General features: G+C 37.9%; 1 protein-coding gene and 1 long non-coding RNA gene across 2 annotated transcripts in view; one reads left to right on the top strand and one right to left on the bottom strand.

Moving 5' to 3' along the window:
• Positions 1 to 23,279, top strand: part of LOC121888651 (complement C3-like) — a 26,156-nt gene continuing 2,877 nt past the window's right edge. Inside the window, exons 1-37 of the mRNA XM_042400257.1 lie at positions 1 to 77; positions 918 to 1,113; positions 1,317 to 1,479; positions 2,059 to 2,153; positions 2,545 to 2,633; positions 3,475 to 3,557; positions 3,652 to 3,739; positions 3,909 to 4,011; positions 4,326 to 4,446; positions 4,727 to 4,842; positions 5,257 to 5,403; positions 6,163 to 6,262; positions 6,385 to 6,479; positions 6,602 to 6,793; positions 6,941 to 7,096; positions 7,391 to 7,520; positions 9,783 to 9,851; positions 10,115 to 10,312; positions 10,440 to 10,560; positions 10,680 to 10,768; positions 10,933 to 11,072; positions 11,914 to 12,126; positions 12,441 to 12,492; positions 12,601 to 12,690; positions 12,868 to 13,074; positions 13,455 to 13,530; positions 13,674 to 13,833; positions 13,998 to 14,093; positions 16,296 to 16,452; positions 17,672 to 17,757; positions 18,173 to 18,250; positions 18,383 to 18,538; positions 18,659 to 18,721; positions 18,853 to 18,934; positions 19,071 to 19,119; positions 22,935 to 23,025; positions 23,124 to 23,213. Of these exons, the coding sequence (XP_042256191.1) occupies positions 1 to 77; positions 918 to 1,113; positions 1,317 to 1,479; positions 2,059 to 2,153; positions 2,545 to 2,633; positions 3,475 to 3,557; positions 3,652 to 3,739; positions 3,909 to 4,011; positions 4,326 to 4,446; positions 4,727 to 4,842; positions 5,257 to 5,403; positions 6,163 to 6,262; positions 6,385 to 6,479; positions 6,602 to 6,793; positions 6,941 to 7,096; positions 7,391 to 7,520; positions 9,783 to 9,851; positions 10,115 to 10,312; positions 10,440 to 10,560; positions 10,680 to 10,768; positions 10,933 to 11,072; positions 11,914 to 12,126; positions 12,441 to 12,492; positions 12,601 to 12,690; positions 12,868 to 13,074; positions 13,455 to 13,530; positions 13,674 to 13,833; positions 13,998 to 14,093; positions 16,296 to 16,452; positions 17,672 to 17,757; positions 18,173 to 18,250; positions 18,383 to 18,538; positions 18,659 to 18,721; positions 18,853 to 18,934; positions 19,071 to 19,119; positions 22,935 to 23,025; positions 23,124 to 23,213 (4,314 nt within the window). The remainder of the gene's footprint in view (positions 78 to 917; positions 1,114 to 1,316; positions 1,480 to 2,058; positions 2,154 to 2,544; positions 2,634 to 3,474; positions 3,558 to 3,651; positions 3,740 to 3,908; positions 4,012 to 4,325; positions 4,447 to 4,726; positions 4,843 to 5,256; positions 5,404 to 6,162; positions 6,263 to 6,384; positions 6,480 to 6,601; positions 6,794 to 6,940; positions 7,097 to 7,390; positions 7,521 to 9,782; positions 9,852 to 10,114; positions 10,313 to 10,439; positions 10,561 to 10,679; positions 10,769 to 10,932; positions 11,073 to 11,913; positions 12,127 to 12,440; positions 12,493 to 12,600; positions 12,691 to 12,867; positions 13,075 to 13,454; positions 13,531 to 13,673; positions 13,834 to 13,997; positions 14,094 to 16,295; positions 16,453 to 17,671; positions 17,758 to 18,172; positions 18,251 to 18,382; positions 18,539 to 18,658; positions 18,722 to 18,852; positions 18,935 to 19,070; positions 19,120 to 22,934; positions 23,026 to 23,123; positions 23,214 to 23,279) is intronic.
• Positions 21,354 to 23,279, bottom strand: part of LOC121888757 — a 13,232-nt gene continuing 11,306 nt past the window's right edge. The window contains exon 2 of the long non-coding RNA XR_006093300.1: positions 21,354 to 21,770. This is a non-coding gene — a long non-coding RNA (uncharacterized LOC121888757). The remainder of the gene's footprint in view (positions 21,771 to 23,279) is intronic.

The following is a 23,279-nucleotide window of genomic DNA, read 5'->3' on the forward strand; positions in this document are numbered from 1 at the left end:
ATGTGTAGAACTTCACTGTGGCTGCTGGCCTCTCTGGCCTTTGCCTCCTTGTCTTCTCTGGCTGATGGAGCTCCATTGTAAGTAGACCTGGCTTACCTTCATACACTCTTCCTGAGATTTAATTAACACAGACAAAACAAAAGAATACAAAATATACAGTTTGTTTACTCAGCTTCCTGATATTCAAATTGTTGTGGTGAAACTGTAAGGAGCACAACAACAAGATCAGTGGTTCTCTACATTTATAATTTATTTAAAAAGTGTATGGATACGAAGGACGTATTGTGCATGTATTGGTTTAACACAGTTCTAATTTCATTTGTGTCTTACAAAATGGTGAGTGGACCAGTTTACAGTTTCATAAGTCAAGGTAATGTGGTCTTTCAAATGATGCCAGCAAGTTGGCCCACATTTGTTCTGAGTTTGCACAGTGATGCATTACACCACACACAGCAAACAGTTCTATTGATCCAGTGCTGGATTTTAGTTAAGATAATAAATAGATTACTCATTGTGTGTGAAGTCCATGCTAGATCAGATGATCCTCAGGCTGCAAAGCAGTGGTTCCAAATTAAACCTGAGGGGTCATAAGACAATTAAAGAAATAAGAAAGGGAAAATATGTAAACTATGTGAAATTCTGGACATTTCTACCTCTTTAAGTCTGTAAAAGTCCTTTATATGAAATAAATATTGTAAGAAAATGTCCACACTAAGGCATTAACATGTGGCTAAGGGTTACAGCAGTAAATCTTGTGTTTAAATAGTGACAAACCTCATTGTCATTAGCATGTGTGTGGGAGTTATAGTGCCTTACAATTAAAAAGACCATGTTTGTCAGTAAGTCAGTGCATCCTGAGCAGCGGTGTGATTCAGTGCAGTGATACTGTCTCTCTCTCTGTCCCCACTGCTCTGCAGACAAGTGATGGCTGCCCCCAACTTGTTGCGGGTAGGAACAGCAGAAAACATCTTTGTGGAGTGTCAAGATTGCACCGGAGGTGACATCAGGGTCGAAATCAAAGTGATGAACCATCCAACCAAAACCAAAAGGCTGGCAACCACATCTGTGACCCTAAGTGGAGCAAGCGGCTTCCAGAGATTCGGACAAATTACGGTAAAATAAATATTGTATGTACTGTATAATGTTTAATGTTACTCTTACACAATACTTGACTTTTTGTATTTTGCCTGCATTCATCACCTAATTTGTAGAAATCATTTTCTCTATTAAGACCACAAACAATAGATTTAGCATCTATAAATGCTCATGACATATCGATTCTGCTGCTCACATAATGTTTATGTCTCTGGTTTCAGATCCCTGCTGGGGACTTCAGTAAGGATCCTAACATGAAGCAGTATGTGTACCTGCAAGCTCAGTTCCCTGACCGTCTGCTGGAGAAAATCGTCTTAGTCTCCTTCCAGTCTGGCTACATCTTCATCCAGACCGACAAGACCCTCTACACCCCTGACAGCACAGGTGAGTTCGCATCACTGCTGAGAAATACGTCTACCCTTGTGAAAATATCTGTAGGCATGCTAAGGTATCTCCCTAGAAAATATATCACCCAATCTATGTCAGAAGGTAAAATGTATTAAGCTGCTGCAAAATTGAACAATAAACATTATGAACTACTTCTTTAGTGTTCATAAAGGACATTTTGAAAGCATTTATTCTTTACTGGTGTTGATAATGTACAATATCGATATCAAAATTCAAGAATAGACTTCTAAAGATGAACTATCATTTTTAAGGAGGTCTTTAAAGCAAGAGATAAATACACATTAACAAACAATGAAAAAAGAAAAAAACACATGAAAAATATTTAATAAATAGAGAATACAAACACCTGCCAGAAAGCAAATACTCCCCCTCATACTCGATTCCTAAAAATCCTCATCATATCTGAGAGCATCACAGTTTGACTAGCACATCTCTCATTTTTCAAGAGTGACTGCATGATAAACTACAATAAAATGAACTCTTCTTTTCACATAAGTGGAATAATAAAGTGAAAACTCAAAATAGATACACCATGACCTCTTCTCTGTCTCTCAGTTTATTACAGGATGTTTGCAGTGACGCCCAATATGGAGCCAGTAGAGAGAGATGACGCAACCCAAGCTGATACTTCTATTGCCATTGAGATTGTGGTAATGTATTTTATCTTTGATGAGCACAGAATTCAATTAAATATTGTAATGAGCTGTCACTGTTCAACTGTAGGTGAGATCATTTTCATACTTTCCACTTTGTCTCTGTATGCTTCTTAAACACCTGAATGACCTTTGTATTCCTTTGTTTCATCTCTTCTTACACACGTCCCACCCATAAAAATAAATGTCTCCCTCTAGTGGTTGTGTTGCAGCCTCTCCCTGAGAGGTAGACAAAAAAAAATTAAGAAATGTTTAAGACAGTGTCCAAGGACTGATCAGATTTATGGACAGTAAACAAAGGACTTGTTGAAAATATAGAATGATTTCAATAAATGTGTAAACTGACAAGGCTCATTTTTAATGATTGTTCAATTTTGCATATTTTTAGACCCCTGAAGGCGTCATTATGCCACTTGATCCAGTTTCTCTGGAATCAGGCATCCACTCTGGACATTTCAAACTGGGTGAAATTGTCAGGTTTGTATTTTATTTTACTTTAATTGCACTACTGTACATTCTGTTGTGGTTGGTAGGTGTTAGTGGGGAATTTAACATTTTTAACATGTAAAAATTTGGACTGGAAACAGGGTGAAACAGCTAGTCTGGCTTAAGTCTGAAAGTAAAAAGTTAGCAATTGACAGGTAACCAGCGCAGACTCCAGGAAGTTATTGCGTGGAGCCAAGAAATGCTCTGGCCCAATGGTCAACCCCCCAGGCAAATTATTGTTTTCATACTTAGGTTATTGTACAAACAAAACACATGAGATATAACATGTTAATTAGTGAGCTAGTGAACATGTGAATTTTGTTATCTATGGACTGTGCCAGGCTAGTTGTTTCCCCTTGTTTCCAGTCTTTTAAGCAAAGCTAACCAGCTGCTGGCTTTAACTTTATATTTAGTGTACAGATATGAGAGTGGTAAAGTATCAATCTTCTCATGTAACTCTCCATCAGAAGGCAATTATGTTTGTTTCCCAAAACTATTCCTTTTAATTGTATGGTAATTTATCATATCCAGCCTATTTCAATCTGAATATTTATTGTAAATGAATCATAGCACAGTTAATCCTATTAAATAATCAGTATAAACAGGGGTAAAACAAAGGTACCTTTCTAACAATTGTGTAGTTTGTCGGCCAACGTGAATGTAGGACACTAAAAGTGTGTTGCAGCAGCTCATTTGTTCATATCTCAACTTGTATAAGACATAAATAACTTGAATCTGAGGTTTGGACTATTACTACTAATATTTTAATCTTTTGCTTGATTATTGAAGTATTTGTCCGTGTGTGTGTGTGTGTGTGTGTGTGTGTGTTAAGTCCCGGACTGTGGAAGGTGATTACCAGGTTCCACAGCAACCCACAGCAGAGCTTCTCTGCAGAGTTTGAAGTCAAAGAATACGGTGAGTCCCTCTTTACTTGGACTGTCATTTAAAAACCTATACAACTTACTCTTTACCTGATTGGACATCTAATAAAATGTTTTCAATTTTTCAGTGCTGCCAAGTTTTGAGGTTAAACTGATGCCTCTTACCGCTTTCTTCTATGTGGACAGCAAAGACTTCACCGTCGACATTAAAGCTAAGTAGGTGCAGGTTTTTGTTTTGTGGATTTGGAGAATGAGTTTGATTGGTAGATTAGATTGGACGACAAAGTAAAAGGTGTTTTGACTATTCTCTTTGTAATAGTTCCTATTCTAACTCTCTCCTGTTTTATTTGATTGATTAAAATGTGTCCTTCTCTTGTGGTTTTAGGTATCTGTTTGGTGTAGACGTGGATGGGACAGCCTACGTGGTGTTTGGGGTTGTGCAGGAGGGTCAAAAGAACAGCTTTCCCAGCTCTCTTCAGAGAGTGCCGGTGAGTGCATACTAATACTTTTGCCGCATCTCTATCTGTCATACTAGGTGTGTCTAATCTCTCATATACACAAGCATATAAACTCAAATCTGGCCTTTACCAGTGCTACAAAATCTGCAAGACTGCAGAACATGAAAAATGTCTGGGATTTTACTGTTGTCCATATGTCAGTTATAATTGTTATATTCAGAGAGAGGTATTCAGAAGTTCAGAATTAAGCCAGATTAACATAAGAATTTACACACCCAACAAAATTCCTATCAACTGTCCACTGACTGTATTTCAAGATGCATTTCTGTATTATGTCACATTAGGTCGAGAAAGGTCTTGGACAGGCCATATTGAAGAGAGACCACATCACACAGACCTTCCCAAACATCAATGAGCTGGTGGGGAAGTCCATATTTGTAGCTGTCAGCGTGCTGACAGAGAGCGGTAAGAAAGAGAGACTGTGTTTCTGCCTGTTCAGTACGTTTGATCATGTGGGAATCATATGACTCAGCAGCACAACAGGGTTCAAATTAACCATCAGTAACGTCTAAAATTTCCAACACAAGAAAGAGAAAGAAAGAAAATAAAAATGCCATATCAGGATAAGTATGTCAGAAATTGAATGGATTTACATTGTTTCTGTATCGATTAATCATGAATGAAGCAAAAATGTGTAAAAATACTTTTTGTGTGCATGTGTTTGTGTTTCTGCATCATCTCACAGGTAGTGAAATGGTAGAGGCAGAGTTGAGAGGCATCCAGATTGTCACATCACCTTACACCATCCACTTCAAGAAAACACCCAAATATTTCAAACCAGGAATGTCCTTTGATGTTGCGGTAAATAATTCTACTTTAAATAAACCCTTTCCAGAAAACATTTCACTGCTGAAATACAGTCACAGTTTGAACCCAACTTTCATACCATCAATTATTGTTTTCTTTCTTCTTTTTTTTTTCAAAAGCCACATGCTGTTTAATGCTCCCTAAATCTCCATAAAACTGTAACTGATTAGTGCAATGATTCAATTTGTCTGGATCATTATGATGCAAAACAGATCTTTACACAGTAGAAATTCACACATAAACACACAGGGTCACTATATATTAAGTCATAATATTTAGTGCCCAGCTTGTGCAGTTTGCAGCCAAAGTAATCTAATAGCATCAGGTTACCATTAATAATATGTCATTAAATAACAATAATAGTTAGATCTTTTCTGATTGTTCAGCTGTTTGTGTCTTGGATGGCAGGTTGAAGTTCTGAATCCTGATGAGACTCCAGCACATCGTGTTGATGTGATGGTCGACCCAGGCCAGGTGCGCGGCGTCACTGCATCCAATGGCATGGCCAGGGTTACCGTCAATACAGAGGAACAGGCTCCAAGACTGACGATCACTGTAAGTCTCCAAAATGTTTTGAAAGTCTTTACCCTTTTGCATTACAGCCAGGTTTGGCAAACGGAGGCTTAAATCTACAACTTTTAAGCTAAAAGGAGAACAAATATTAGGTTCACATTCGTCAGGTGGCCAGAAATGTAACTCCAAATGAAGGCTAATGTGGTTCTGTTTCTGCTGGATATGAAAGTTGATCAATATTATCATCATTATCATCATTATAAATTTATAAGCTAGTAATACAGGAGGCTGTGTATGTTCATGTTTTTCTGCCCCCTGGTGGCAAAACTCATTAGGGAGATGACTGACAAAAAGCCAGGCACAGGTTTGTGAAGTTAGTGGTGTTCTTAATACTAGTTGAGTTGTAGGGTCAGTTAATGCTGGATGTCAGTTAAAAGTGCCTTAACTCAGGAGAGAAAAAAGGAACAGTTTTTATTAACACAATTAAATGGCAAAATTTAAAACAGCCCTCAAATAGGACAAAGCCGTATCGTTTGCAAGCTCAAAAACGAATTTGGCAACGATGACCGGCCTTTATTATACAGTGTCACTCTATTATCTGTAGGTCCTTTTCTGTTCTGTCAACTGATGTTTATCTAAGGATACAAATCTTTTTTCTATTTCTTTAATTGTTTTTACTTTTTCTAGGCTGAGGTGCGCTAGTCAAGGACAATATTGGATAGGATAGACCTGAGACTTTTCATGTGCATATATTTATTTAACAGTGCATGTACACTTACTTATGTGTGTGTTCAAATGCAGGCAAAGACCAACAATCCTCGTATTCCACCTGAAAGGCAAGCATCAGCCACCATGGTAGCTCTCCCATATACTACCAAAAACAAAAACTACATCCACATAGGTAAGAAGCATCCTGAAACAACATGAGGTTTTAAAAGAAGATGTGGATGGCAGTGGCAGTGCTGCCTAAGTGCCAAGATCTCCTCTGTGTCTAGCAATAATCACAAAATGTAATTTTTGTAGGGGTGGATACAGCTGAGATGGAATTAGGGGACAACTTGAAAATCAACCTCAACCTCAACAGGCAGCAAACTCAAGATAAAGACATCACATACCTGGTGAGAAATGTTTTATACCTGTGCATGTGTGTGTGTTTGTGCACATGCTTGAGTGTTTGTGTCTTGTGCCAATATGTACACACATGTTGGCTGAGTGCTGATGTTCAAATCTGTGCCCTCAGATCCTGAGCAGAGGTCAGCTGGTGAAACATGGCCGTCACAAGTCAAAAGGACAAATACTGATTTCCCTGTCATTTCCCATCACCAAAGAGATGCTGCCATCATTCCGCATCGTAGCCTACTACCATACAGTTGACAATGAAGTGGTATCAGACTCTGTTTGGGTGGATGTCAAGGACTCCTGCATGGGCTCGGTGAGGCACACAACATTGAAGTAGTTAAACTAATGAAAAATCCACCCACAGTCAAGCTGATTTAAGTTCTAGGATATATTTTTATGTAACTGCTTTAACAAATGCAAATCTGCATGTTTCCTTCATTGTCCTTCTGTTCACATCTAGCTGAAGCTGGAATCATCGAGACCTGCTCCAACCTATGAGCCTCGCAGGATGTTTGGTCTGAAGGTCACAGGAGACCCAGGGGCCATAGTGGGACTGGTGGCAGTTGACAAAGGCGTCTACGTCCTAAACAACAAGCACCGCCTCACCCAGAAAAAGGCAATTTCTTTATTCTATCTGTATTTTCCAAACTATTTGAAAGGGGATTCATTGAAAAATCTAGGTTTAAGACATAAATAACTTGTACACATGTTCCCTTTTCAGTATTTCTAAGGTACAGATAAATACTCTCTAAAAATAGATACAAAGTGTACAAGTGTGTTAGTCTGTGCTTTCAAATAATATCCAGTAGGATATTGTCATGCAGCAGATTTTTGGCATGCAATTTGTCATGTGAGTTTACTGATATGTCCGTTTAACATAACCCTTGTATGTTTGTATTTTACTGCTCAGGTGTGGGACCAAGTAGAGAAGTACGACACAGGCTGCACACCAGGTGGAGGGAAGGACAGCATGAATGTGTTCTACGATGCTGGGCTGTTATTCGAGTCCAGCTCCGCTTCTGGGACCCCCTATAGACAAGGTGATACTACTTAATATGTAGTCTCATTGTTTTCCCTCCTCCTACTTATCTCATTCATCCATTCCCAACCAAACCCAGCTTGGGTGTGGTCAGAAATGCGCACCTTTAGCCACACCCAACAGTGATGTCACTGGGTCATTGAGTATACCTGTGCATCGCTGCAGCAAGAGAAAAACTTAAACCACTAGAGGTCAGCAAAGACATGATTTTCAAGTGGTGTTAAGTTGCTCTTCACATGGTTGGTTCACCCAAATTACATTAAATTTCCCTTTTGTTGTATCTGATTGATTTCACTTTATTGTTGAAATCAAGAAGTTAAAGCACTGGAGGTCAACCAAGATAAGGTATCTTGCCATGCAGATGGTTTCAGGGACTCTGTAGTAAGTTTTTTTTTTAATGTCATTTTTTAATGCTCTTAGCACAACTAACAAAATTTGCAAAAAATCAGCAACAGTTATCTTATCTCCAAAACTACCTGCCAAATACCACTAGGGAAAGTGAGAAAATTATTAACTAACATTTAATTTAATTAACTTATCTTTTAAACACAGCTCCTTTCAGATGACTGGAAATGTGCTATTGTCACGCCTATTTTTGAATCTGGAGACCGCCTTGAAGCCAGTAACTACAGACCAATAAGTATACTGTTAGTACTCTCAAAGATTGCTGAGAAAGTTGTCATTAAACAACTGACAACATTTCTTAATACAAGCAGTTTTGGTCTACATTGTATGCAATTTGGCTTTAGAGCAAATCATTCCACTGAAACTGCTACCTTGCACTTGATAGAGCAAATTAAATCAAGACTCAACAAAGGAGGAGTAGTTGGTGCTGTAATTTTAGATCTGCATAAGGCATTTGACTCAGTCAATCATGATGTTTTGATATCGAAACTCTCTAAATTTAACTTCACATCTAGAGCACTGGCATGGACGTCTTCATATTTATCTAATAGGATACAATGTCTTAAAGTTGGTGACACACTGTCCAGTAACATGAAGTGCACAATAGGTGTTCCACAAAGGTCTGTGTTAGGTCCCCTATTATTTAGCCTATATATTAATGATCTCCCACAACAGTGTCATGATGTAGAACTACAAATGTATGCAGATGACACCATTGTGTACACACCTGCAAAAACAGCTGAGTTAGCTGCTGCTAAGCTAACAATTGTATTGGGAAGGATCACACATTGGCTTGATCAATCATGTCTGAGTCTAAATGTAAACAAGACAAAAGGTATGTTTTTCTCTAAAACCATGGTACAACCTCATAATATTACCTAATATACCTCCTGATATTTTCATCAAAGGTGAAAAGATTGACATAGTTACTGATTTTAAATATCTTGGTGTGACACTGGATCCAAATTTGAACTTTAAGAAACATGTTAAAAAACAGTTAAAATCATAAAGTACAACTTAGCAAATTTCAGACGTGTTAGAAACTGTCTCTCTTTGGACACAGCCAAGATATTTATGCATGCTATGATTCTTTCCCATATGTCTTATTGCATCACATGTTGGGGGCAAGCTGGAGAAACAACCATAAGTTTCTTATACAAACAAACTCTAAAAATTCAAAAGCCAAAAACTTCCATCACTGTAGTGTACTGGAGAAATACAATTTACTGAGCTTTGAGAATTTTAGATTATTCTCAAATTTGTGCCTAGTTTATAAAATTTTAAATGGTTTGGCCCCTCCTCCACCATGTGACTTTGTGTACACTAGCTCAGTAAATTCTATTAGATCCTCTAGAATATCCTCTATACAAGATTGTACCATTTAGTCACACTGCATTTGGACAGTCAGCTTTCTCTGTGAAAGCCACAACTCAGTGGAATGCCCTACCTGATGATATGAAGAACTGCAGTTCAATCAATACATTCAAGGCCAAATTGAAAAATCTACTAACGACTAATCAGTTCTGTGAGTCTAAACTTCATCTATGGTCTTCTCAGGTAGTCTTGCTTTTAATTTGACAAGTTTACATCATTAATTTCTAATTGACATCGTGGGTGTATGTAATGTGCTGTTGTGTTTGTATATGTTGTATATGTTTTATTATATAACAGTCCAACAAATGATATATGCAATTGTAGATTCATTGTTCTCACACCTACACCCTGTCCCTTTGTCCAAACAGCTAAATGACCTCACTCTGATTTTAATAGCATCACGTCACAGACACCATGCAGAACTCAAGTCTACATTTAACCTTGTTGGGTTCCTTTAAAGATTTAGTCTGTGTTGCGTTTCCAGAATTGAAATGTCCGGCCCCCAGCAGGAGGAGACGAGCCACTACTATAACAGATGTCACAACCAGCTTAGGTAAGAACCACAGCTGAAACTATCCAATAAACACATATCCAGTCCCCTGTGCCACACAGCTTGGACTCTCCAAAATGTTTGTAGTTACAAACAATATTTGTCTTTGCAATTCTGTCTATCAATGGAAAGATAGAAACACAATTCAAATCTCTATTTTCCCTATTTTCAAATGTATTTACATTTTAAATAACTGTCCAGTTGTACGTCACCCCTCTTCTTGCTCTCTATACCTTCTCACCACTGTTTCTCCTCCTTCTTTCCAGTGAAGCTATATAAAGAAGGCCTGCAACGTGACTGTTGTTTGGATGGCATGAGGGACACCCCCCTCTCTTACACCTGTGAGGTGCGCAGCGAGTACATCACTGATGGTACAGCCTGTGTCGAGGCCTTTCTGCACTGCTGCAAAGAGCTGGAAAGACAGCAAGCTGAGATGAAGCATGACAGCCTACAACTGGCTCGCAGTAAGAGACAGGGACGAGGGATGGGAGAAAAGCCCTGGGTGGTTACTTTCCATGGTTATAGAGGAAGCTAGAAAACAATCACTGTCTCCCAGTTAAAAATAGTAACCTTTTTAAATGTATTCATCAGGTGAGGAAGATGACAACAGTTACATGGACAGCAACGAGATTATTTCTCGCACCAAGTTCCCTGAAAGTTGGCTGTGGTTAGATATCACACTGCCTGCTTGCCCTCTACAAACACCTGATTGGTGAGTCAACTGACATCTATAAAAAACATACAAATATACTGATAACTAATTTCATGACACCACTTGAGTTTAAAATGACCTTTTACCTGTCAACCTGATTACAATTTTCTATGTTTCAGTGAAAAAACATTCCATCAGAGAAATGTCCCTTTGCAAGACTCAATCACAACCTGGGAATTCACTGGCATTAGTCTGTCAAGAACCAATGGTGAGGATTCAGTGACTAAAATCTGTCTTGTGCTTTAATTGTGCCTCTTTAATCTTAAAGCCAAAAGCCCTCTATTGTACTGTCTCTCCATCCCTCACACTTGTTTTTCCTCTTCTGTCATCCCTTGTTTTGTTGTGTTTCTTTTAATCCCTCCCATCTTTAAGGAATCTGTGTTGGCGATCCGTTAGAGGTAATTGTCCGGAAGGATTTCTTCATTGATCTCAGGCTGCCTTACTCTGCTGTTCGTGGAGAGCAGGTAGAAGTTAAGGCAATTCTCCACAACTACACCCCAGACCATCACACAGTAAGTCTATGTTACTCTGCTCCGGTGTTTCAGGACATTCAGCAAGCCGATGAGACCATGATATTTTTCTGGAGAGTTTGCAAACAGAAGAGCAAAAACAATAGTAAATATTGGACTGATATACAACATGAGAGATAATAAATGAAAGTAAAGCAAGAAGCAATCCTTTCTCCAGTCTGTGATAACTGTGATGTCTCACTGCAATATTTGCTGTGTGCCTTTCCATTCTTAAGATCAAATTGATCTTTTAGGAAACAGTTTAAAAAATGATATTTTCTTAAAATGGGGATGGAATCATTAACTGACTTAAACTGATACTGATCATTATTATCATCAATAATCATGCAAATCCCTTTTTAAAGGTGCAGTGTGTAGAATTTAGTGGTAAGTAGCAGAACAGGCTTAGCAATATATCTACATAGAAAGCAGGTCCTCCTCCACAGAGACTGCCATTTTTTTTCTGCAGTAGCCAAGAATAGACAAACCAAACACTGGCTCTAGAGAGGGCCTTTTGTGTTTCTTGCGAGTTTCGTGTCCACCATAGGTGTTCCTACACACTTGGAGGGGGAGGGGTATTCAACTAGTTGTGATCTGCAACCTCACCACTAGATGACACTAAATCCTACACACTGGTCCTTTAAAACTGAAATAATGTTGTTGTTATTCTATAGATAAGGAAACACAGTGGCTGAAATTGTTGAAAGTGATAAGAAATTATATGTAGATGCTCAGAAGAATCAACATACAGTATTTCAGAATCTTCTACTCAGGGAGGGGATCCTCATCTTCAATCAACTGCACATACCTCAGTTTCTCTCTCCATCTTTGTCTTGTTTTCAAGGTGCGCGTGGATCTGATTGAGGCAGACCATGTGTGCAGTTCAGCCTCTAAGCGTGGAAAGTATCGTCAGGAGGTTAAAATTGGGCCCGACACGACACGAGCTGTACCCTTTATCATTATTCCCATGAAGGACGGACAATACCCAATTGAGGTCAAAGCAGCTGTTAAAGACTCATCACTTCATGATGGAATCATGAAACCACTGCGGGTGGTGGTAAGAGGCTTTCAACCAGTTACAATCAGTTTGTTCAGTTGCCCTATTTAGCCACTTGATTGAGATCAAAGTTATGTTACTTATTGTCATTAAAGGGAAACACTCATCTTTTGGGGCTTAACTTTGATGCATGTTTAGAAGACTCTTGTTTTCTGTATATCAGTCTTTTTAAATGCAACTGAAAATAAGAAAAACAGACTAAGAAAGATAGAGCAATATTTGAACAAGGAAGCCATGTTGTATTTTCCTACACACCAGCCTATAAAGTTTACTCAAAAATATTTTCTCTGATGTTTGTCCTGTCGTTTCTCCAGCCTGAAGGCGTACTGATTAAATCTCCTCAAATTATAATTTTGGACCCTAAAGGTTTGTGTGATGAGATTCCCCATTAAATGGCTGCAATATAGGAGCAACAAAATAATTTAGTAATATCATATTTTCTTCCTCCAACTCGACCATGGTGCGTCCCTTTAGGTGGTAAACAAGAAGAAATTATCAACAGTGCAATTCCTAAGAAGGATTTGGTTCCAGACACACCTACTAGCACACAGATCTCTGTGACAGGTGAGATATAATGTTGTATGGGCAAACAAAAAACTGCACTGGTGTAAACTGTTACTGTTGTTGCTTCTCATTGGCAATGACTTCACTGGTTGTGCGGGACCTTTACATGTTTGTTTGGTTGTTTCTCCCAGTTGATCTATAATGTTATGGTTTCTGTGTGTGTGTGTGTGCATGCAGGGAGAGAGCAAGTAAGTCATCTGGTGGAGAGCGCCATTAGTGGGACGTCAATGGGTAGTCTGATTGTCCAGCCCGCAGGCTGTGGAGAGCAGAACATGATCTACATGACCCTGCCTGTCATTGCAACCACATATTTGGATAAAACCAACCAGTGGGAAACTGTGGGCTTTCAGAAACGGAACGAAGCTCTGCAACACATCAAAACCGGTAGGCACACAACAATTAGCACAAAAACCTCTATCTGTTGGATTTCTACATTACTGACTGGCAGAAGTGATATCAAAAAAGACAGTGGTAGACAGCAATGCATGCTGCTCCTGCCCCACAGATCCTGGCCAGGAACATTCAGAATATGGGTTGAATGAATGCAACACATAGACTACAGCAGTTTTCACTAGGATTGTCTTACTTTTTTTTTACATCCATCAAAATTATTTGAAAGATGCTATAAATTGCAGAAAAAAACATGACCTTATACACTTTAAACGGGGATCACACTTTAACAAGATTTCTCAAATTGTCATACATTGGATAAGATTAATTGAATGGCAGTCAGTGAAAAGGTTGTGGGTTTTGTTTGTGTCCAGGCTACCAGAATGAGCTTAATTACCGTAAGAAGGATGGTTCTTTTGCTGTTTGGGCCAATCATCAAAGTAGCACGTGGTGAGGCATCAAAACATTCATAATCACATATGTAAATGTTTGCTCATCCTACTTAACTGAGATTCCAACTTTGTGAGGATGGGTGTATTTCATGTGAAACTAAATTTAACTAAACTTTTACACCCTCTCCTCTCCTCTCTAAGGCTGACAGCATATGTTGCCAAGGTTTTTGCCATGGCCAACGGTCTGGTGGCAGTGGAAAAAGATAAGATCTGTGATGCTGTCAAGTTTCTAATTCTCAACGCACAACAACCTGATGGCCTGTTTAGAGAAGTTGGAAAAGTGTCCCATGGAGAGATGATTGTGCGTGCAATGATTTCAGTTACATCAGTCTTTAATTGATGCTAAAAAATAGCTACTGAGACAAAAACAATCACATCACCATGATCTTACAGTATATAAACAAAGAGATGTTCATGCTGTTGATATTGATGATGGTTCTGACAACTGTGTGTCTGTGTGTGTAGGGTGATGTGCGTGGCACAGATTCAGATGCCTCCATGACGGCCTTCTGCCTCATTGCTATGCAGGAGTCACGCACACTATGTGCTGCCACAGTGAATGTGAGTACCTCACCTGCAAACATCTTTTTCCCTCACCAGTTTTATTTTTTCATTCACTGACTACAAATTAATGATAAGCAAAAGCAAGCTTTCTGCAGTCACTGAACCACCATTAAGCAATTGACCGCTAGCTAATCCCTGCTCCCCTAGTTACTGTTGCTAAGCCTGTCAAGCTTTCCATTCTTGCATGGCACATATGTGGTTTACAATACTCAGTGTAGCACAAATTTTAATCATGTTTCCAGAAAATTGGCTAAAGAAAATGAGAATGCATGCCTTAATGCATGTTTTCATCAACTACTGTTGACTTCAAATGTTAGGAATCGGGCACATCAAGATACAAAGTTACTGGTGCTAATTCTCCAGTTTGGTGCTATGACACCATTGCAGAAGATGAGGGTGCAACAAGCTGACGTAACTGAAAGAACGCTAGTCAAACCTCAAACAATGGAAAACCATGTGGAAATGTGATGGACATATTACATTTATATTTGTCTCATGTATTAAACTGGGGAACGGTATAGTCTCCTCATCTGTCTACATGGTATTTGTAGTTTCTTCAATGAAACAGAAGCTTAAATGACATTTAAGTCACATGCTTCAGGTTTCTATTGTACTTTGTTGCATTTTGATTTTATCAATATACCATCTTTTCCACCTCAGCCAAATGTAAAAACTCTTTTTCAAAATTTCAGGGTTCTTTATGCACAAATTGAAAATGTACAACAGGTGGATAATGCACTTAATGGTAACAGTGACAGATTGAAAATTTGGAGAAAGTTTTAAATATAAGACAGAAGTAGATAAAAGCAGGCAAAAGCATTTCTAGCCGGTGACCATCAGTTTTGCAAGCTAGCAAATTTATCAGCTGAGGCAAAGTAGATAATTAATCGTTTGCTGTAGAGCTAGTTAGTCCTAGTTTCATTAAGTTGCTTTCAAACAAACAACATTGATATTCTGTGTTTTGAGTCGGCAGGGCAGAATGCAGCCACAATGGCTCCCAGCTGCCTCCGATCCTTCCAACCTGTAGGCTACACCACAGGCTGCTAATATCAACCAAGTGTATAGGTGTACCATTCAGGAAACTCTGATGCCAGTAAAATCAACTCCTGTATTGTTTCCCAATGCTCTTCCCTAACTGTGGTTTCTGTGGTTGCTATGGTCACACGGCAAGCCATGGCAGCAAGTTGGAAAAGCTGAACCATAATGAACTCTAACTCTGTAGAAGAATAGGTACTCTAATAGAATAGGTACCTAGCAGTTAAAAAGTAACTACAGTTTAAGTTCTTTATAAGTACCAAAGTTGTTGCCCCCTTATTCCATAGCGTCACATCTTGTTCCCCTGTACCTACGTATATGTATTGGTATGCACTGTACTGGTACACCATTAGTAAAAAAGATTACACTGTAACTACGGAGTAATTAAGCTGTACGTTGTGGACTGTAATCTAAAGCGTCACCAGAGTTACCAAAGATCTGTGCACATTCAAAAGAGCGGCAGCCGCCCTTCCTCTCCTTGTCGCTCCAGCCTTGGCAGCACAGCAGCCATCACTTTTACACTGAAATCAAAGGAGGCGGCAGCAACAACTACTTGCTGTCTGAAGGCACCTTTAAAAACAGTAAAATCAGACTTATTTTGTTGCAACATAACTGTGTAACAGTGTTTCACTTTTAACAGGACTAGAGAAATTCCTTTGTGGATACGGATAACTTGTGTTTGTTGTGTAAAATATTCTGGGGTTGCTGGAATGTGACTAGCGTTAGCCTAACATCATGTTTCCAGGTTTGAATTAGTTAATTATGTGCTCTTTGGCCATAAAAGTAAGTATCTGTTGCCACTGTAGATAGTACTGTAGACAGACATGCAAACAATTGCAACTTACAATAGAGCAGATAAACACACACTCCTCATTCTTTTTCTTTTGTGTTTATGCATATCATTACCCCACACCCCAACAGTAACCAACTCAGTAACTCAGTAACTAGGCTCAGTATGGCTCATAAGGCAAAGAAGATGGTAAGAGAGGGAACAATCCAGACTTGTCTCAGGTTCAAATACTGCTCTAACATACAGAGTGGTTATTGAAAATGAATGAGTTGCTGTCTTCTCCCCCATTTTAAAGCCTTTTGTGTTCATTTTTACTGTCTGCCTGTTCTCCCATTCTCTTCTTCCTCCTTCCTTCATCTTCTCCTACTGTCCAGAGTCTGCCAGGCAGTATAGACAAAGCTGTTGCCTACCTGGAAAAGCGTCTGCCTAGCCTCACCAACCCATATGCTGTTGCCATGACATCATATGCCCTGGCCAATGAAGGCAAACTGAACCGGCAGATCCTCTACTCCCATAAATTTGTTTCTCCAGGTGTTGTCACACAACAATATTGTTTATCATATTCAGAAACAGTATTTATAGATGGACATTGACATGGCCAAAATAATCTGATGATTTTACTTTATCACAGATACAGGAATATCAGTATCAGTGAATACATTAGACAATAACAACTGCAGTAGAGAAATACCAACAATATATCTGAGCTAATTAAGAAACAGTATCTCATTTACATGGATTGTCCACCAGAACAAATGTTATTTTTCAACATTGTTCAAGACATTCAAAAGCAGTGGTGGAAGAAGTATTCAGATCCTAGAAATACTGTTGTCTAAAAATATTCCATTACATGTAATAGTCCTGAGTTAAAAATGTTATTTAAGTAAAAGTACAGAAGTATTATCAGCTAAATACACTCCAACTATCAAAAGTAAAAGTATCCATAATGCAGACTGGCTTCTTTTAGAGTGTTATATTTTATTGGTAGCCTATATTATACTGTTTGTTTTTATCACTAACAAATACATGTAAGAACATTTTAATGTTGTAGTTTATCTCATCATAGATTAATAGTCATAGTACTGCATCATATTATATAAGTGTCATCATAAAATCATGTTTCTTTATGATAATAATAATAGTAATAAACTTTATTTCATAGCACCTTTCACACAAAGTGCATACCAAATTTTAAACAGAAAAGAGCAGACAACTGAAACAACAGTTAGAATATCAAAATATAATATTTTATGTGAAATCTTAATCTAAAAGCAACTAGTAACTATTAGAGGCAAATAATTGTAGTGAAGTAAAATAATAATAATAATTCAATAATAAAAACAACAACATTAAGTAGAAATACAAAGTAGCATAAAATGGAAATATTCAAGTAAAGTACAAGTACCTCAAATGTGTATTTATAGACAGTACTTGAGTAAATGTACTTAGTTACAATCCGCCACTGTTCAAAAGTGTGCTGCTCAGTACGAATATAAGAATTTTGAAATTTTAATCAATCTTTATCAGAAATGTTTGGTTATGTTAAGTGTTAATATTAAAAGACAAATATCTGATATTTTTAACTCTTAAATATCAATGTCAGTATCAGCCTCATCAGTCAGACTTTTTATTTAATTTTTCACAGATTAGGTTAGACATTTTAAGATTAGGGATTGGGAATTTAATAGTCGATTAAGCTTTTCACAGGTACAGCATAACAATAAGAAATATTTGTCTGTGTCTCCTTCAGATTTATCCCACTGGCCTGTTCCCAAGGGACGTGTGTACACCCTAGAAGCCACAGCTTATGCCCTTCTGGCTTTGGTCAAGGCTGAGGTGAGTACGTCCCAGTTATGTGTGTTTCACCAGCACGTCATGTTACAGAAAACATACAAGAGAGTCATTATTCTTATTAGCTCACTTAAAGGGCAGATGGTTGGTGAAGAGAGGCATTTCCATGACTGGAAACCAAAGTCAGTGAAATATGTCTCTCAGTAATGTCAAATGTAAAAATGAAGCAGACACTTTATTGTGATTGATTGATTCTATCAGACAAGTTTCGAGTCTCAGCAAGATGACTGTGTCATAATAATAGGAAAAATTGATTTGGTAATCTAACAATCTATGGTAGGCTTTAGAAACTGACAGGAAATAATTTAAAGTATAACCATAACAGAATTAAGATTTAAAAAATCAAATACACAGTTAATCAAACAGATTTCAACCCTTTTCTTGCCTTCTGTTAATAAAGGCCTTTGAGGATGCCAGACCTATTGTGAGATGGTTCAACAAACAGCAGAAAGTGGGTGGAGGCTATGGATCAACTCAGGTAACACAGACATCTCTGTCAATCTTGATACTGTATATTCATATACCACTATTTGTGCATCAACTGCACTTTTTTTTAAGGTCAAATGGGCTCAAGTTTCGTTGAACCCCCCCCCACTCTTTTTCCCTCCAGGCTACCATAATAGTGTATCAGGCTGTAGCTGAGTACTGGGCAAATGCACAAGAACCACAGTATGATCTGAATGTCGACATCCTATTGCCAGGCAAGTCAAAGCCTGACCAGTTCAACTTCAACAAGGAGAACCACTATGCCACCAGAACATCTAAAGTGAGACACACACACATCATGCACAAACACACATATCATACCATCATGCATTCTGCTTTCTGTGTGTGTTTCCCCCGCTGACCCGTGCGTGTGTTTGTGTGCATATTTAAATCCCAACAGATCAATAATATAAACCAGGATGTGAAAGTGACTGCCGAGGGCACCGGAGAAGCAACGCTGACAGTAAGTAAAAGATAATATTTTTGTTTGGATCATCTGTTGTGTATTGATGTGTCCCTTTGGAATTCCAGATTATTTAATTTCATTTATCACAATGAATGCAATATTAAAATGCACTTTTGTCTATGTGACAGATGGTGTCACTGTATTACGCTCTGCCTAAAGAAAAGGAGAGTGACTGTCAACAGTTTAACCTGTCTGTGCAGCTCGTCCAAGGTAATTCTGTCTCTTCCACTTTATATATTAGTCTTTATTTGTTGCTTTTTGTGTTCCTTAAGTTTTTTTCTTTAATGAGAAAAACTATGTAAAATACTAATAAACTAAATACTACATCTACTGTTTGCTCCTCCAGAGAAAATGGAAGATGATGAGAAGATATACAAGCTGAAAATAGAAGTTTTGTGAGTACAATCAAGACGTAACACTGACTTGTGTTTCAGTAACATGGCTTTATACAGAACATTTTCCAACGAGCTATGGTCCTTCAATATTTCACTTCTTCCCTGCTCTGTTTCTATTTCTCTCCTCTCAGTTTTACCATAATTTTAATTGCCTGCAGTCAAGGGCCATTTCTAGCATTTTGGATCATATTCCATCGCTGCATCATATTCCATATGCATATAAATGGGACCAAATGCTGCTGTTTACACATAAAAAACTTATTTTAATTTCAGGGACTTAGCTTAGCATTGTTAACATCATCATCATCTTCAAAACTAGATGTTTTAGCAGCAAAGTCATCAATGATGTCATCATAGGACAGCTGCTGGCCAATCTCATAATGGACACAGATTATGGCAAAACCACTGAGGACGCTTGGTTATGTAACCCCTGCGACGCCTAATGACCACAGGGTAGTTAAATGATACTGGACCAGTGTCTAAGTTCGTAGGGCAGGGTTGAAGATAAGTAAACTTACATTGCTTACATTGAAACTTTTCTTTTGTAAGAAAATAAAATGATACAGATATTTTTTACAAAAGAAAAACTTATTTTTTACCTTCTTCGGGTACAATGAACCAGTTTCACAGCAGGCCTGACAACCGCTTGTTCTTTAATTGCGTTAAACTAATCTTTGATTCCTAAGAGGAAGAGACAGACTTACCTGGATTCCAAAGTTGGTAAGAGTACATCCTCAGCCTGCAGAACTGACCTTTGTAACCCTCTAAGTGGAGGTTGATCAATGATGCTCAACAGACTTAGAAAGACCTCCTAAGAGACCATTTCTGACTGAACATCCTGAAATTATTGCCTGAAGTAAAAGCATAAAACTGACCCTAAGGTCACTTGGACCACAGAAAAAACAAAAAACCCTACCTTAAATGGGACACAGACCCTTTTATCTACACAATCCCAAGGTTATAAAACTCAAGAGGAACATTCCTTTGCAAGACTGCAAAATGAACTCCTATGATATTCCAAACCTTAATAACTGTGAAATTAGCCATTTAATCAGTATATGGGCTCTGTCAAATTGTTTATCTTAAAAATTCATAAAGAATGATGTAACTTTGATAAGTGCACTATGTTATATTGGTGAGATGTTGAAAAAGTTGGTCATCTTATATTTCATAATATTGTCATCTCTTTGATAAGGTTAGAAGTATAGGTTTGAATAATCTCACTTGTTGGTGTTTACATAGTCTATGCAATATTACTTGAAAATAAGTGTTAACTTTAATCATATATTGATTAGCACATTAGCTAGGAAGTCACCTTGAATGCTTTGTTACAGAAGTAATGAAATAACTATGTTGAATGTATATTTGTTTCTGAATGTTGTGCTAACCTCACAGAATTGCTGGTTTAACTCTTTTATTCACTATTTTACAGCAGGATCGTTATTAATCAGAAAATATTATGAAATACTTGAACGTTATAAAAAGAATGTGTTTACAACTTTAATGTGAAATACTTGGTCACAGTGACTTGAAGTGTGATTTTTGCATGTAAAAACACAAAATTAGACTTTTCCAAAAGTTCACTTATTTTCGAAAATGCAGGCTGCAGACACCAGCCACACCTGAAGTCCCCTGAGAACAAAGAAATTGAATATTCATCAGTAATTCAGCTTAGTTCAGTTTAAAAAAAACATTCAAAACTACTCTGCTCTTGTCCAAACTCATAAAATAGCCTCACAGAGATTTTTCTTTGAGCTGGCCTCCTCCTCATGAGTAAGAAACTACCCCTTTAAGACTTCTCTTTCCTTTTTCTAAGTAAGCGCGTATTTTAAACCTTTTTAAAACACGTTCAGTTATCGATCTTTTTAAGATTAAGCCTTGCATTTTCATATTTTCATAGTCTTTTATTTGAAGTTTCTTTCAAGCCAGAGTAAACACAAAGTGTAATCAGGAAAGTTTATTCTGCATTTAACCAAAAGATCACAAAAGACTCAAGCCTGTATCCCCACTGGCACGTTGTTTTACAAGAAGCCAGCAAAAGCCCAAATGGACCTCTGCACATCTGTGACCCAAAGCCAAATGATCATTCTGGGCTGAGACATCTCATCACAGCCTCACTTGCTCAGCAACTCACTTCTAAAAGTACTAATACTCCTACAGCCTATACGAAACCCATATTTCTCCTCAATATTTCAGCAGATAAATATACTGTTAAAACCAATAACAGACAAAACTTAAACCAATTCAACTTTAATAACCAATTTTAATAAACCATGTACAGTAGACGTCTTTAGTTCCTCTAAAGCAATGTCCCTTATGGTGTAACAAAGTTCAGTTCTTTGTTATGTTCAAGTTTCATCAGTCCTTAGTTGTAGTCAGTCTATTCAGTGTTTAGGTCAGGTTCAGCCAGTTTTGGATCTGGTAGTTCTGAGGTCAGTTTATAGTTCTGGGTGCACCCTGTAATAAAAGCAAAGGGATCGCAGGCCTTGTAATACAGTCCCACCACACCACCACATAAGGGGATGAAGGAAAGGTGTCTTCCTCCGGGTAGATGAAGTACAAATAGTGGCTTGCCATCTTCTTCATCAAGGAGCAAATTCAGAATCCAAGGTCCAAGGCACGGTATCTTCAGGGCGTCTCAAAAACCTAGCCTGTATGACAACAGGGCAATTACTCTCGGTCATGTCTCCATTATCTGTGGCTATGGTGAATCAACACATCATTAAACTCTCAATATCCCACTACAACATAATAACAATTAGTTCAGTAGTTTTAACTGTACAATATCTTTTATGAACCGTGTTTCTCCTCTTTTTAACATCAATCATGAATTATGATTACACATTTTAACCATTTTAACATTTTAGAAATAACATTTCACATGAATTTATTCTATTTTTAACCATGGACTGAGGTGGAGTACACAGTATTCATTTCTTACACACCTTATGTTTTTATAATAGAAGTAACATTTAGCTAAGTGCTTTCACTTCTATGTTATATCCTTATGCACAAATAAAATTGTTTATCACACTAGCAGTATGAAACTAGGATTGTTATTCTGTTATGCACATTAACACCATTATGACACAGTGGAAAAGTACTCGTGAGCAACATTTTACATCTCAGGTTTTTCATTCAGAGTGAACACCACAGAAATTTCCCTTTAACTTAAGGTCAACACTAATATCTCACAGCAGTAAAATGTAATAGATGTTGCTCACACAATTCTGCATTGCACATACACACTCTCCCTGCAGAACCACATGTTGACTGTCTCATGCCAACTACAGGAGTTAGCTACACTAGCTTAGCAGAAAAATTAACTCACGAGACGTTACAAAAGAATAGTTAACCTACGGCACGCAGGTCCCTGGATTGTTCACTCTGTCATTCCACTTGTCTGCTGTCCTCAAGACACACATTACACATTTATTAACTTTTTACACTTTTTAATATCCAAAGAATTTCTCACTCACTGCACACTCTTCTCTACTTCTGCTCTCATTAACATTTTAGCACATAGTGTGGGTAGAGAGTCCACCAACAGGAACTTTCAATACGCCACCTAACCAATGATTAACTAAAGTAAACAAAATCTGTCTGACAGGTAAATGAGTTAAGATAAAATATAGGATAAAAGTGCTATATAAAATATAGCCATATAGCCCTTTAAGGGAGCTCACTGTCTGTGAAAAAAAACAGCTCATGGTGGCTTTGTAAGGATATTTATTAAAGCTTCACTTTCTCACTTTCATTCTCTCTATCTGTTTTATTCTGTTTTTTAAAATATTCTGTCCATTTTCTGTGTTCAGCTTTAAGGACCCCGAGCGTGATGCAACCATGTCAATCTTGGATATTGGCTTGCTAACGGGCTTCACCGTTAACACAAAAGACCTCGATTTAGTAAGAGTCTTTACAGATATGCACATACCCATATAGAGATGTGTTTTATGGTCTAGAAAGTTGTCTAATAATGTTTGTGTGTATGTTTGTGTGTGTAGTTGTCCAAAGGACGTGCCCGCACCATTGCAAAATATGAGATGAACAATGTCCTGTCAGAAAGAGGCTCACTCATCATCTACCTGGACAAGGCAAGGCATCAGTATTACCTCCCTCTACCCCTTTTCTCTCTGCCTTGTTCTTTCTCTATTCATCTC

This window comes from Thunnus maccoyii, chromosome 2, assembly GCF_910596095.1.
Source record: "Thunnus maccoyii chromosome 2, fThuMac1.1, whole genome shotgun sequence".
NCBI classification, from domain to species: domain Eukaryota; kingdom Metazoa; phylum Chordata; class Actinopteri; order Scombriformes; family Scombridae; genus Thunnus; species Thunnus maccoyii.